Genomic DNA, 16,707 nt, shown 5'->3' with positions numbered 1-16,707 from the left:
ACACCTGACTAGCCCCATAAGCAGTACACCCAAAGGGTGTTCTCAACAAGTACATAGGCCTGTTAGGACAGATCCCACTCAGAGGGGAAAGCCCCCACACAGCAACACATACCTTCTGGGCATAGCTAATTCCCACAGTAAGTAATCCTGAGCATTAATCCCATCCATTGATGTGTTAACAGCAATACAGGTTTAGATACAACAGAAGAACACACACACAACCCAAACAAAGATTATGTCCAGAGCCCTGGCATAGGACATTGTGCCACTGGGCCACAAAGGACATCTACCACATCAGGCCATCTGGCCAAGGCTGAGAGATAATACGAATCTTCTTAAAATATAGAAACAAGCATAGAGAGCCAAATAAAATGAGAAAACAAAGAAACAGGTCACAAATGAAACAACAGGAGAATAATCCAGAAAATAATCTAAACAAAATGGAGGCAAGCAACCTACCAGAGACAGAGTTCAAAATAATGGCTATAAGATGCTCAATGAACTTAGGGGGAGAATACATGATCTCAATGAGAACTTCAATGGAGAGATAGTATGCATAAAAAAAAAAAACACACATAGAAACCATAAAGAAGAACCAGTCAGAAATGAAGAATACAATAACAAAGAAGAATACACTAGATGGAATCTACAATAGATTGGATGAAGCAGAAGATCAGATCAGCAAGCTGGACGATAAGGTAGCAGAAAACACTCAATCAGCACTGCAAAAAGAAAAAAGAATTTTAAAAAATGAGACTAGTTTAAGAGACCTCTTGGACAACATGAAGTGTAACAATATCTGCATCGTAAGAGTACCAGAAGGAGAAAAGAGAGTAAGGGATCGAGAACCTATTTGAAGAATTATGATAGAAAATTTCCCTAACCTGGCAAGATAATTAAACATACAAGTTCAGCACAAAGAGTCCCAAATAAGAGGAACCCAAACAGACCTGCACCTACACACATCATATTAAAAGGCCAAAAGTCAAAGACAAAGGAGAATCTTAAAAACACCAGGTAGAAAGGCAGCTAGTTACAAGTGTGACCCCACAAAAATATCTATTGATTTTTTCAACAGAAACTTTGCAGGCCAAAGGGATTGGCAAAAAATATTCAAAGCTATGAAAAACAAGAATCTACAACCAAAAATACTCTACCAGCAAGGCTTTCAATTAAAATGGAAAGTGAGATAAAGAGCTCCTCAGACAGGGAAAAACTTAAGGAATTCATTACTAACAAGGCAGTATTACAAGAAATGTTAAAGAGACTTCTGTAAAAAAAAATAAACAAGGGGAAAAATAAATATGGATAATAAAATGGCACTAACTACATACCTATCAATAATCACTTTAAATGTAAAAGAATTAAAATTTCCAATCAAAAGACACAGGGTAGCCGAATGGATAAGAAAACAAGACCTATGCATATGCTGTCTACAAGAGACCCACTTCAGATCAAATGACACACACAGACTGCAAGTAAAGGGATGGAAAGAGACATTTCATGCAAATGAAAATGAAGAAAAAGAGCTAAGGTAACAGTACTTATATCAGACAAAATAGACCATAAAACAAAGGCTATAATAGGAGACAAAAGAAGGCATTACCTAATGATAAAGGGATGAATACATCAAGAGGACATAGCCCTAGTAAACATGTATACACCCAACATAGGAGCACCTACATACATAAAGCAATTATTGACTGACATAAAAGGAGAGATCAACACTAATACACTTATAGTAGGGGACTTTAACACCCCATTGACACCAATGGACAGATCTTCCAGGCAAAAAATCAACAAGGAAGCAATGGGCCTAAAAGACACACTAAACCAGATGGATTTAATAGATATTTTCGGAACATTTTACCCCAAAGCAGCAAAATATGCATTCTTAAGTGCACATGGAATATTTTCCAAGATAGGTCACATGTTAGGACACAAACAAGTCTCAATAAATTTAAGATGATTGAAATCATATCAACTGTCTTTTCTGATCACAGTGGTATGAAGCTAGAAATCAACTATAAGAAAAAAACTGGAAAATGCACAAACACATGGAGGCTAAATAACATGCTACTAAACAATGAATGGGTTAACAATGAGATCAAGTGAGAAATCAAAAGACACCTAGAGACAAATGAAAATGAAAAGGCAATGACTCAAAATCTATGGGACACAGTGATAGCAGTCCTAAGAGAGAAATTCATAGCAATCAATATAGGCCTATCTCAAGAAAGAAGAAAAAGCTCAAATAAACTATCTAACCTTACACTTAAAAGAACTAGAAAAAGAACAGCAAACAAGTCCAAAGTGAGTAGAAGAAAGAAAATAATAAAGATCAGAGCAGAAATAATGAAATAGAATCTAGAAAAACAATACAAAAGATAATGAAACCAAGAGTTGGTTCTTTGAAAGGATAAACAAAATTGTAAATCCTTAACCAGACTCAACATGGAAAAAAAAGAGAGGACTCAAATAAATAAAATCAGAAATGAAAGAGGAAAAGTAACTATGGACCCCACAGAAATATAAAGGGTCATAGGAAATACTATGAGCAATTATACACCAACAAATTGGACAATCTGGAAGAAATGGGTGCATTCCTAGAAACATACAATCACACAGACTGAATCAAGAAAAAACAGAAAATCTGAACCAACTGATTATCACCAATGAAATCAAATCAATAATCAAATAACTCCCACAAAACAAAAATCCTGGACCATATGCGTCAAAGGTGAAATTTAGCAAACATTCAAAGAAGGATTAACACCTACTCTTCTCGAACTATTCCAAAAATTCAAGAGGGAAGGCTCCCTAATTCTTTTTATGCGATCACTATTACTCTGATTCCAAAACCAGGCAAAGAAATTACAAAAATAGAATACTATAGGCCTATATATCTTATGAACGTTTATGTAAAAGTCCTCCACCAAATATTAGCAAACCAAATTCAGCATTGGATTTAAAATGTCATACATACACCGTGATTAAGCTGGATTTATTCCTGGTACGCAAGGTTAGTACAATATCCACAAATCAATTAATGTGACACATCACATTAATAAATGGAAAGATAAAAACCATATGATCATATCAATAGATGCAGAAAAAGCATTCAACAAAATCCAGCATCCATTTATGATAAACACTCTCAGCAAAGTGGGAACAGAGGGAAAGTACCTCAACATAATAAAGGCCATATATGACAAGCCTAAAGCTAACATCATAATAGAGAAAGGCTATAAGCCTTTTCCTTGAGATCAGGAACAAGATAAGGATGCCCACTTTCACCACTCCTGTTCAACACTGTATTGGAAGTCCTACCTATAGCAATCAGACAAGGAAAAATAAGGCATCTGAATTAGAAAGGAAGAAGTAAAACTGTCATTATTTGTAGATGACATATACTATATACAGAGAACCCTAAAGATCACACCAAAAACTGTTAGAACTGATCAATGAATTCCGTAAAGTAGCAGAATACAAAATAGAAGTCAGTGGCATTTTTATACGCCAATGATGAACTTTCAGAAAGAAAAATTAAGAAAGCAATCCCATTTACAATTGAATAAAAAACAATAAAATATCTGGGAGTAAAATTAACCAAAGAGGTAAGAGACCTGTTCTCAGAAAATTATAAGTCATTGAGAAAAGAAATTGAAGAAGATACAAATAAATGTAAGTATGTCCCATCTCATGGGTAGGAAGAATTAACATCATTAAAATGGCCATACTACCCAAAGCAATTTGTAGATTCAATACAATCCCTATCAAAATACCAATGACATTTTTCAGAGAGCTAGAGCAAATAATTCTAAAATTTATATGGAACCATAAAAGACCCCGAATAACCACAGCAATCTCGAAAAAGAAGAACAAAGTTGGAGCTATCATACTACCTGATATCAAACTGTACTGCAAGCCTACAGTCATCAAAACAGCATGGTACTGACATAAAAACAGATACCTAGATCTATGGAACAGAATAGAGAGCCCAGAAATAATTCCATGTTTATACACTCATTTAATATATGACAAAAGAGGCAGGAATAAATGGTGTTAGGAAATCTGTACAGAGAAATGCAAAAAAAAAAAAAAAATGAAACTGGGCCACCTTCTTATACCATATACAAGAATAGACTCAAAATGGATTAAAGACTTAAATGTAAGACATAAAAACATAAAACTTCTAGTAGAAAATATAGGCAGTAATATCTCTGATGTTGCTACTAGTGATTTCTTTTTGGCTATATCTCCCCAGGCAAGTGAAATCAAGAAAAAATAAACAAATAAGACTACACCAACCTAAAAAGTTTTTGCACAGCAAAGGAAACCATCAACAAAGCAAAAATACGACCTACTGAATGAGAGAAAATATTTGCCTGTGATACATCTGACCAGGGATTAATATTCAAAAAATATAAGGAACTCATACAACTCAACAAAAACAAAAAAAAAACCAAAGAATCGAATTTAAAAATGGGCAGAAGACCAGAACAGATATTTTTCCAAAGAGGAAATACAGATCACCAATAGACATGAGAAGATGATTAAGATCACCAATCAAATGAAAACCACAATGAGATATCACTTCACACTTGTCAGAATGGCTATCATCAATAAATTAAAAAACATGTTGGCAAAGATGTGAGGAAAAAGGAACCCTCATACACTGTTGGTGGGATTGCAAATTGGTACAGCCACTATGGAAAACAGTCCAGAAGTTCGTCAAAAAATTAAAAGTAGAAATACCTTTTGACCAAGTAATTGCACTTCTGGGTATTTATCCAAAGAAAACCAAAACATTAATTTGTAAGGATCTATGCACAACTACAAATTAGTAGTTGTGATGTGGTTATGGGGATGGGGAGTATGGCAATAGAGGAAGTAGTGAGCAGTAATGTAATGGCTATGCGTAGAGCCAGAGGGGTGATATAGTTAGAGAGATTGTTTTGTGAATTATGTAAATGTCTTACCAATGTTCTGTGTACTTGAAATAATAAAATAAAATAAAATATGTAAAACTTTTAAAAAGCATTTAAAAAATGCCTTTGAAATTTTGATGGGGATTACATTAAATCTGAATAATGGTTTGCATAATATGACCATTTTAACTATGTTGATTCTTTCAGTCCATGACACAGAATATCTTTCCATTTTTTTTTTTTGTATCTTCTTCAATTTATTTTAATAATGTCTTAATGTTTTCAGTGTATAGGTCCTTCACATGCTTTGTTAGGTTTATTTCATTTGTTAGGTATTTTATTCTTCTTGTTACAATTACAATTCTTTTTTTTTGAAATTCATTGTTAGTGTATAGGAACACTATGAATTTTTGTATATTAATTTTTGTATTCTGCAACTTTACTGTATTTGTTTATTGTTTCTAATAATTTTTTTTAAGGGAGTCTTCAGGGTTTTCATCTGCAAAAAGTGACATTTTTACTTCTTCATTCCCAATCTGGAAAAATTTTATTTCTTTCTCTTGCCTGATTGCTTTAGCCAGAACTTCCAACGCTATATTGCAACAATGGTGAGTGGACAGACTTGTCCTGTTTCTGATTTTAGAGGAAGACTTAGTTTTTCATCATTAAGTACAATATTAGCTGAGGGTTTGTTATATATGGCCTTTATTTTGTTAAGATACTTTCCTTCTACACCCATTTTATTGTGTTTTACTCATAAATGGATGCTGTATCTTGTCAAATGTTCTTTTTGTGTCTATTGATCATATGATTTTTATCCTTTATTTTGTTTTTGTGGTATATCACATAAAACCATTTGCATATGTTAAACCATACCTGTGCCCTGGGATGAAATTGATTATGTATAATCACTTGATTATACATCACTTGATTATGTATAATCTTTTTAATGTGTTCTTGTCTTTGGTTTGCTAGTATTTTATTTAGGATTTTTGCATCTGTGTTCATGAGAGATATTTGTCTATAGTTTTGTTTGTTTGTTTGTTTTTGTATTATCTTTATCGAGTTTTGGTATCAGGGCCTCATAAAATGAGTGAGAAAGTATGGCCTCTTCTTTAATTTTTGGAAAAAGTTTGAGAAGACCAGGTATTAAATCTTTGGTAAAATTTGGTACTGAAGCCATCTAGTCCTGGACTTTTACTGTTTGGGGTTTTTGATGATTGTATTAATTTCCACAGTGTTGATTGGTCTATTTAGTTTTTCCAGTTCTTTATGATTTAATCTAAGATGATTGTATAATTCTAAGAACTTGTCCATTTCTTCTGGGTTACTAAATTTGGTGATATATAATTTTTCATAGTATTCTAGTATGATTTTTTGTATTTTGGTGGTATCTGTCATACCTTTTCCTCTTTCATTTCTGATTGTGCTTATTTGTGTTCTTTCTCTTTCTGTGAGTCTAGCCAGGGGTTTGGCAATTTTATTAATCTCAAAGAACCAGTTCTTTGTTAAATTTATTTTTTCTATTGTCTTTTTGTTCTCAATTTAATTCTGCTCTAATTTCTATTATTTCCTTCATTCTGTTCACTTTGGGCTTCATCGGTTCTTTTTTCTTTCTAGTTTTTAAACTGTTAGGTTGTTTATTTGGGATTTTTCCTGTTTTTGAGATAGGCTTATATGGATATGGACTTTCCACTTACTACTGCTTTTGCTGAATCCCAAAAGCTTTGATATGTTGTATTTTTATTCTTTTTTATTTCTATGTATCTCTTGATCTCTCCTTTTATTTCTTCTATGACCCAGTCATTCTTTTAAAGCATGTTGTTTAATCTCTACATATTTGTGGTTCTTCCTGCTTTCTTTTTACAGTTTATCTCCAGCTTCAAAGCCATATGGTCAAAGAATATGTTTGGTATGATTTCAAACTTCTTAAATTTGTTGATGCTAGTTTCGTGTCCCAACATATGATCTATTTTTGAGACTGTAGAAAAGAATGTATAATCCGATATTTTAGATGAAAGTCTCTGTTAATGTTGATTGTCGAATTGGTCTAATGTGTCATTTAAGGATGATATTTCCTTACTGATTTTCTGTTTGTATGATCATTTTATAGCTTTTGGTGGAGTATTTAGGTCTCTTATTATAATGATGTCTATGTCAATTTTTCCCTTGTGTTCTGTTAGTAGTTGCTTTATATATTTTGGTGCTCCCTGATTGGGACAATATATGGATAAATGTTACTTCTTCTTGATGTATGGTCCCCTTTAACATTATGAAGTCTTTATCATTGTCTCTTGTTACTTTTAATCTTGAAAGCTATTTTTTCAGATATAAGGACCGCTACATCCCTTTTTTTCTGGATGCATTTGCTTGGAATACCGTTTTTTGATCCTTTCACTATGAGTCTATATTTGTCCTTGCAGCTGAGCTGTGTCTCTTGATGGCAGCATATAGTTTTGTTTTGTTTTTTGATTCAATTTGCTACTCTGTGCCTTTTTATTGGTGAGTTCAGTCCATTTACATTTAGGGTAATTATTGAAATATGAGGTTGTCTTAAGTCATTTTATCTTTTGTTTTGTGGTAGCTTGATGTCAACTTTTTTTGTTTTTTTTTTGTTTGTTTTTTGTCTTTATATTTCTGTATGTTATTTTAATTTGGTGGTGTTTTATGGTTTTTCCTCTTTCCCTCGTTTTATGTTATGTGTCTCAGTTCTGATTATTTTTGTGTATGGTTACCATTGAATTTATATAAAGGGAAGTTATCTATACAGTAGTCCTTTTTCTTCTGCATGCACCTTATCTCTGTCCCCCTTTGCAATTTTGAATCTTTACTCATTCCCTTTTTCTGTTTTTGTCTTAAATTATCCTTATTTATGCTGTATGTTGCAATAGCTGTTGTCTTCTCTTTTTAGAGTGGTTTTTTTTTTTAACCTTTAACCATTATGTAATATTTAAGCTTATAATATCCTGTTCTTCATAAGGGTTGCATTTTTCTGCTTCTGTTTGCCTATGAGTCATCTAACTCATAGTTATGTATATTTTTGACCTTTTGTTTCATGTAGAATTACCTCCTTCAGTATATCCTGTAATGCAGGCCTTGTTGTGGAAGATTTCCTCAGTTTTTGTTTGTCTGAAAAGGTCTTATTTCTTATTTCTCCTTCATAGCTAACGAAGAACTTGGCTCAATATATTTTTCTTGGCTGTTAATTTCTTTCTTTCATTTGAATATTTGATTTTACTCCCTCCTAACCTGTAAGGTTTGTACTGAGAAGTCTGGTGATAATCTAATGGGTTTTCCTTTATAAGTTATTGTCTTTCCCCCCCTCCCTGGCTGCCTTGAGAATTCTTTCTTTGTAATTAATTTAGACAGTTTTTATAATGTGTCTTGGAGAAGGTTTTGTTGGATCAAGATAATTAGATGTCCTGTTTATTTTTTGGATTCACAGATCCAGTTCTCTCCATAGGTTTGGGAAATTCTTGTCGAGTATTTGTTCGAATAGGCTCTCTGTTCCCTTCTCCTTCTCTACTCCCTGTATACTCATTAGTCTTACATTGCTTCTTCTGATGGTTTAAGTTCTTGTAAAATTCTTTCATTTTTCTTCAGTCTCAAGTCTTTCATCTTCTATCTCCATTATTTCCAGATTTCTATCTTCAATATCCTTAATTCATTCCTCCTCTGGTCAGCTCTAAGCCCTAAACTTGCTATTTCATTCTTCATCTCTTTTATTGAGTTCTTCAGCTCCAGAAGATTCATTTGGTTCTTTTTTTAGAGTTTCAATCTCTTTGATAAAGCATCCTTGTATGTTCATCAATTTTGATTGAGTTCATTTAACTCCCTTCAGAATTTTCTTGCACCTTGTTGAGTTTTTTCAAAAGTGCTCTCTTGAATTCTTTCATTTAAATCGTATATTTCTATATCTTTAAGTATATTTTCTGGAGCTTTTTCATTTTCTTTCTGTGCTGCCTTGTCGCCTTCATTGTTCATGGTGTTCGATGCATTATTTTTCCACCTAAGCATTTATGGGAATGTACTCTGCTTCAATTTTTTCTTTTTATTCAGAAAGCTGAATAAGAACAGATTTTTCTTTTGTTTTCCTGTAGGTGCTGCACAAGCCTCCTGCACTGCCTAGACATCCCCACTGTGGCAGGAAAAAAAAAAACAACAAAAAAAACCCCTTTATTCTCTGGGGAGGTCTGTGTCTCCTCTGTGACCAGATCACTTTAGTCCCAGGGCTCCATTCCCATGGGATAGTGTGATGGGCAATGGGGATCCGAGCTTCTGAAGAGCCCCTGAAGTCCTGGTGCTGCTCCAGCAGTTAGATGCGGTGCTATGCTGTACCAGTGACCCTCCAGAGTAAGCCTGGATGGGTGGGGGTGGGGTGCGAAAGGCCTTCAATGTGCCTGTTTACATTCCAGTAACGCTGGCCACCAATCTTCAGCTTCCTGGACTCTATATCTCCACCTCTGTCACTGGGTCCAGACACAGTTTGCATCCCCAGGTACTTACTGCTGCAGTTTCCCTGGGGCCCGCTGTTATCAATGAGAGGGATGAAAGCTCTGTCATGGTGGGGAGAGGTGGCCAGGGTTCATCGCTCAGCTTTCTGCCTGTCAATGGCATCTAGTAAAACACAACTTTTGCCCTTCTGTATTCTGTCTGATCACTGGGCTCTGCTGTGTAGTATATGCTGATCACTCAGGCGGGAATGCTTAGGGCTCAGAAAGTGCACAGCACCACCTAATTTCTCCCTTCTCTCCAAGACCGGCAGGGAGCACTGGACGAAGCACAGGTCTCTCTGCTCCTCTCCCGTATCTCCTCCCTTGTTTGCCCAGTTGTCTTGCCATCAGATGCTCTGGTGCGCAGATCTCTCAGACATGATTGTGTGTTGGGCTGAGTGTTTTCTGCTGGATTGTACTTGTTCGCTTCGTCGAAATTTTAAGGAGAAAAATCAAGAGGACCTCTCTCTTCTCCTTCATGCTTCTCAGTATCTCAGTTTTGACTTCTACATTGCCCGCTTTCTATAATTCTAATGATGCATTGTGTGTGGCTCCACCTTGAGACACAGTTTCCACTCTCTTTTCTGAACCAGTATTTGTGGTCCTGAGCTACAGTGGCTGCTGCTACTCACGATGGAACATTCTCCTGACAGCTTTGATCCAGAACAGTTTTAGTTGGAGAATCATAGCAAGTTCCAGAATAAAGTTGGTTTTGAGGAACTGTGCCCCTCGTGGCCTTCTGTGTCATTACTACTCAAGAGAAAAGTTTCCTGTGGTTTTGCACGTCCCTGTCTATTATTTCTATCTGCTACATCCTTTGAGTATATGCCTCTATTGCTCTAGTTTTTTCTACCAGTATTTTCAGGAAGACTTAGTTGTTTAACTTACCTGAAAAGTTTCTTTCCTTCTCTACCAAATAGGACCATGATGTTTACGGGATCTGAGGGCTTTCTTTTTCTTTCCCATTGTATTTGCCACATATTTTTTTTCTAATATATTCATTCCTCTAGATTTTGTTTTATGCAATTTACATAGTGGGATATGTAACAACAGCAAATTTAAAAAACATCTGTTGTTTAAACAAATTTTGTCCACATTCAGCTTTCCTGGGTTACCTAATCCCTCCCAGAAGAGATCCTTTCATCAGTAGACCAACCTCTAGTACAAAATCAGTCAATAGTACAGTCTTTTCTTCTACCCTCCTCCATCCAATGTAGTTCATCTTTTCAGTGCCTTCCTATAAAACCTAACCATCATTTCATGAGGGTACAGCTTACAATAAGCGGTCACCTTAAAAGTCACTAACTTTTTGAGTTTTTACACTGATCTGCCCTGACTTCCCCTGGCAACCCAATTTCGATACTCTGTTACCAATTCATTTTGTTGTTTGGATATTTGATTGGAAGTTCCTCCTTGCTCCTGGTAGGGCGTGTCTTTCTGAGCCACCCTCCAGTCAGCTGAGATCCTGCCTCTTTTCCTTTTCAAATTGTATGGGGCCCACTCTTTCTGATTTAGTAACAATGAAAACACAACCCGTTTTCTGACCACCTCCTTAAGAGCAGGTTGATCATCCACATCCGTCTCTCCAGACTTCATGAAGCTCAACTGCCCTTCACATCTTTTGAGTCTAACATCAAACTCTCAACTTTTCTCATAAGGAAATCTTTTGCCTTCTTCTTCTAAATTAATCTGAATTTCATTATTCTGTTATTATTTTATTGCACTTATTCGTATAGCAAGGTCAAAGCACATTTTACGAACCACACTGGTATCTCTTTGCCCTCCTAAGCAAAACTGATTCCTTGAGACTAAGCCCTTCTGGCACAGGCTTGATGAATTATTTGGGGGCTTTGGGCTATTGTAGCTTCACTGAGGCAGTTTTCTACCTCAACCCATGAACGTGTCATGGTATTTTTTTTCTTTGTTTTGCTTTTGTTTTCTTAATTTTGCCACCCTTCTAAGGTCAAAGCTACAATTTCAGTCTCAGAAGTCTAAAACCAAAGTTGGAGTTCATGTAAAGGAACAAATCCATAGCCAACTTAAAACTACAAAGTGGGGAATGACTCTTAAAACCTTGTCTGTAAACTGTGTGTATCCACGGGTTGGCCCCTCCATAGATTTCTCACTTGGTTGTGAATTCAGTTTAAAACACCTTAAAAATGGGAATGGCTAACCCACACCTACACACATATTTAAAGTTTACTTACACACTAATTCTTAAGCTCACATATGAAATTTATTCCAATAAAATTCTGGCCTGCAGACCTGGTTGAAAATTTAGATGTAAAAGCAGTAAATAATTATTCCTAACTAAGATTCCCTTTTTAAAATAAGAATCCTTGCCTCAACTGCACTTGTTATTTAGGTCCCAGAGGCCCACTGTCTGCAGATATCCTGTGAAGTATTTTAAACACAGGTGTAATTAAAAGCAAAACTGTAGTAATCCAAATTCTAAAGCCAGCCCCTGCCAGGCACCATGACTGAACATCAGTAAGTAGCTTAGGACCAGCATTTGCCCTGGCATTGGTTGTATAATAACAGCTGCTTCCCAGTGATTCACCAATGTCAAAATTTCACATTGTCTGAGATGTAAAGTATTGGTCAGGGGTCACGTGAGGGAATAAATTAAAAATAAAACATAAAAAATAAAGTCTCTATAATCATATGGTATAAAATAGGCCATTGTAAAGTTCTAAGGTCACGAACCCTCCTGTCCTGGCTCTACGAAAGCCCTAGTCTTTGAATATTATTCTGCTTCTGATTCATAAACCTAAAATGAAGAATAATGTCTTAAAGAAACCAAAGATTGTGAGGAACAGGGTAGGTAATAGATTATGTTCAAAAGAAGAACAGCTGGAGAATCAATTCCCAGCCAAAACGATGTCTTACATGTCATCAAGACAGTAACTAGTGACCCAGAATGCTGTACGCAGTAAAAATATGTGCCAAGAATAAAAAGAAATAAAAATAAAAATAAAAATATTTTTAAACAGAGATTCATTTTCATGCAGTTCTCACTGATGAGAATTCTAAAAAATGTACACTACAAACAGAATGTTCTGAGATGTAAGAAAAAATAGAAGAAAGAAAGAGTTAAACATCTAGGTGCACTGAAATGAACATTGACAGTGTCATGTAAAAGTTATAAACATACCTAGTGATTTCAAAAGATACAAAACAAATAGAAAGCACAATACACATAAGTTTGGAGAAGTGTTAATGGACTTAAAGTATGAAAAATGTTTTGTATTCTCATTATCCATGAACAGAAATGAAAAAGTTCTAACAAAAGCATTAGCATACCAAGAATAGCTGTGTAAAAAACAAACCAACAAGAAAATATCATAACCAAGTTCAGTTTATCTAAGAAATGAAAGATTGAAGATTGATTTAACAAGAGCAAACAACATGATTCACATAAACAATTAAAAAATTTATCATCTCAAATATGCAAAATAAGCAAGTAAAATTTAACATTCATTCATGATAAAATGCATATAACCAGTATTATAAAGGAAATTTCTTAACATAAATGTAGCAGACAGACCCAAGGATAACCTTGTAATATCTGCCTATAGCTGTTTTCACTTTTTATAATCCTTTTCTCTTGAGTGTGGGCAGGATTTGTCACTTGCCCCTAGCCATTAGAATATGACAAATGGAAAGGAAGGTTGCAGATCTAATTAAGTTAATTTTGAGTTAATCAAAAGGAGATAATGCTGGGTGAGCCTGATTTAATCAGTTGAAAATCCTTAAAAGACGACTGAGACCTCCCTGGAGTGAGAGATTCTCCTGGCTGGCATCATGAAGCAAGCAACAGTATTGGGTGGGCCCACATGGCCAAGAACTGTGAATGGCCTTGCTACAGATCAATCCTTTTCTCCCTCTCATCCATATTCATATGTTAAATGCTAATACCTAGTGTAATAGTATTTGGAAGTGGGGTCTTCAGGAGATAAAAGGGCACGAGGATGGAGCTCTCAGAAATGGAACCAGTGCCCTCAAAAAAGAGGACTGAGACATACCTCTTGCCTCTCTGCCATGTGCCACAGGAAGACCACTCTCTATGAACCAGGAAGTGAGCCATCACCAAATACTGAATCTGCTGCTGCCTTGGTCTGAGACTTCCCAGACTCCAGAACTGTGAGAAATAAATTTCTGTTCTTTTTGACTTTATGACATTTTGTTATAGCAGCCCAACCAGGCTAACAAAAGCCTTGTAGGAACTGCAGGCCACCACTGGGACCTGAGGGCAGCCTCCAATTGAGAGCTAGCAAATTATTGGGAAATAAATGCTGGTCACACAGTCCAAGGAAATAAATTCTACCAACAAACTAAATGAGGTTCAAAGCAGATTCTTCCCTATTTGAGCTTCCAAATGACAATGCAGCTCAAAAGACATACAAAAAGATGCTCAACTTCACTATTAGGGAAATGCAAATCAAAACCACAGTGAAATATTACCTGATACCCATTAGAATATCTGTCATGAAGAGGACAAGTATGAACAAATGTTGGAGAAGTTGTGGGGAAAAAGAAACCCTCCTACACTGCTGGTAGAGATGTAAATTGGAAAACAGCATGGAGGTCCTGAATTACTATATGGCCCAGTAATCCATCTGCTGGGTATCTATGACAAAAATTTGAAAACATCCATAAAGACAGATGCATGCCGAAGTTCACTGTACCACTGTTCACAGCGGCCAAGGCATGGAAGCAACCAAAGCGCCCTTTCATCAATGATTGGATAAAGTTGATGTGGAGCATTACTCAGCCATAAAAAAGATGAAATACCGCCCTTTGCAACAACATGAATGGATTTTGAGATTATCATGGTAAGTGAAATAAGTCAGAAAAAGTTGAGAACCATATGATTACACTCATAGGTGGAATATAAACTGAAAGCAAGAAATGAACAAAACAAATCAAATCTCATAGACACAGACAACAGTTTAGTGGTTCTGAAGGAAAACGGAGGGAGTGGATTAGGATAAAGGGGGTCAAATTAACTTACGGAGATTTCAAGTTGTTTCATTCAACTTCTTTACAGCTGCTCTTCTTTTTTTTCTAACTGTTCCCTACTTTTTAAATATACCCCTATCTCCTCTTGTCTCCTTGCTATAAGTTAAATCTGCAGTTAAATACACTTTTCTTAAAATTCATTTGGTTAGAAAATTAAAAGTTCATTTTATGATCTGGTTCTACATATGTTGGTTTATCATCCTAATGAAATTTCTGTGTTCACAAATTATTTTCCTACCTAGGTCTCTATGTTTTTATTTGTCACTTCAGTCTCCTTCAAAAGATATATATATACCTGAAAGGTAGCAAATGAAACACCATTCTGTTACTTAGCAAGTTTTAGTCAATAGCAACTCTGGTAAATATTTATAGGAGAGGAATTTTGAAATTATTCAGTATAGGACGAGTTGAAAATTATTCTTTAATCCACAGTCATATTTACTCCTCCATTGGGACAGATAATTTAATTACTCATTAAAAAGAGTTGTTGTTTATAAGTTAATAAATTCACTTAGAAATAAAATTTAAGCTTCATGAACTATGACAGGTACCCTCTAAAAATGATTTACGGTGTAAGGCAGTATCTGCAGACTAGTGCAATCCAAGACTAAGCTAGGGAGTCTAATATCTTATTGCTCTATCCTTTTTATGTTTCTTCTTTTGTAACACTTTCAACTTATCGTGTTATCTATTTTATAAATCATTTAAAAATTCTTTTTGGAACAAAACAACACATGTTAAGTCAACAATAAAAAATAACATGCTTTCAGCATAGATCTTTGAATTAATTTTACCTATGTGTAAGAAAGATGCTAAACTAATCAGTATCACTTTGTTTTGCTTTTCATTCCATGCATATACTAAGACTAAAATTTTAACTTTGGGTGGTGAACACTCAATGCAGTATACACATGATATATTATTGAACTAACTTGAAACCGATATAATTTTATTAAGCAATGTCACCCCAATAAATTTAGTTTAAAAGGTAAACAAACTGCATACATTTTAAAGAATTTTTTTTGTGTTTGGGACGAAGGGGTAAAAATCCAACCCACACATCAAGACGAAGAGGAACGGGTGGTTAAGAAGGGTCGCGATCCCGGGAAGAGGCGGGGGTGGGGGGGGGGGGCGAAAGGGCAGGGGCTGGGGGCGGAAAGCAGCACCAACTTGAGGCAGCAAGGGAGCCTCCGCCCACTCAAGGGCCACGCAGGAGGTGGAACGGGAAGCCCTGCCCACTGCCAGGACCAAGGCTGGGAGAGGAGGCGGGGCAGGAGCCGCGCACTCACCGCTCTGCTTCCCGGGAAACGCCAGCTCGAATTTCCTCCCCGAAACCCGAAGCCGCTGCCTCAGCCCAGAGGCCTCACGGACCGACGCTGCTCCAACAGGCTGAGGGGAAGGCCGGGAGGAAGGATGGCCGTCGAGCTCCCTCGGCCCCTGCGGGGTCCGACAGCGGAGCAAGGCTGAGGAGCAAGGCTGCTCCCCACACACAGAGGCAGCGGTCGCCACCGCCTCCCCGCGGTATCGACTGGCACCGAGAGAGGGGAGCGAGGCCCGGGGCTTCGAAGGGAAGGAGAGCAGTGTCGGAAGCAACCACAGTGTGGTGAGGGTCCCCAAGGCCAGCGCCTTTCCCTTCTCAGCACCCGGCACAGAGACCCGGCTGCGAGGCGAAGGATGGCGGAGCCGTGACCTTCTGAGACCTCGCACGCAGCGCCTCTGCTCCCACAACCGCCGTCCACATCCCAACCGGCTAAGCGCGAGCGCCTCTGGAGCCGGCGCTGGGCGACCCCGGGGACAGAGACTGCCGCCCTGCCAGCCGCGGCGTGTGTGCGCGCGCCGCAACGAGCGCCTTGCTAGTTTAGCCTACTCTCCCATCTCCGGGCAGCAGGGAACACCACACGCGTGGTTTCCACTGGCGTCAGATCCACGCGGGAGGCGGTGCGGCGCCTGGAGACATCGAGGGCGTGGCCTAAGGAAGGAGTGGATACGTCACTGGCGTAATGAGCCAATCCGGAGAGGCCAAAGGCGGGTAGAGGCGGGGTAGTGGTGGCGGCCCCGCGGACTCTGGCGCGTCGCAGCCTGAGGGAAGGGGACAGAAGGTGGGCAGAGGCGGGGCCGGAATGGCGGTGCAATCACACCCATTAATTACTAGTGTCGCCAGCTGTAAACTGTGCTGGCTTCCTCTACCCTGAACCCTCAGCATTGCCTCACGTTCCTCAGATCTACTGTTCCCCGGTGCACCTACGCACCGTCTCCATCTT

At 37.4% G+C, this 16,707-nt stretch overlaps 1 protein-coding gene across 1 annotated transcript in view; it reads right to left on the bottom strand.

Annotated features, from left to right (window-relative positions):
* Window positions 1-16,649, bottom strand: part of LOC107518177 — a 35,304-nt gene extending 18,655 nt beyond the window's left edge. Inside the window, exons 1-2 of the mRNA XM_036226600.1 lie at window positions 16,440-16,649; window positions 15,736-16,309 (exon numbers count right to left, since the gene is read on the bottom strand). Of these exons, the coding sequence (XP_036082493.1) occupies window positions 15,736-16,309; window positions 16,440-16,649 (784 nt within the window). The remainder of the gene's footprint in view (window positions 1-15,735; window positions 16,310-16,439) is intronic.
* Between the last annotated feature and the right edge of the window lie 58 nt (window positions 16,650-16,707).

Source organism: Rousettus aegyptiacus, unplaced genomic scaffold (genome assembly GCF_014176215.1).
Source record: "Rousettus aegyptiacus isolate mRouAeg1 unplaced genomic scaffold, mRouAeg1.p scaffold_m13_p_10, whole genome shotgun sequence".
Lineage (NCBI taxonomy): Eukaryota > Metazoa > Chordata > Mammalia > Chiroptera > Pteropodidae > Rousettus > Rousettus aegyptiacus.
This window is presented reverse-complemented; position numbering and strand designations above follow the sequence as displayed.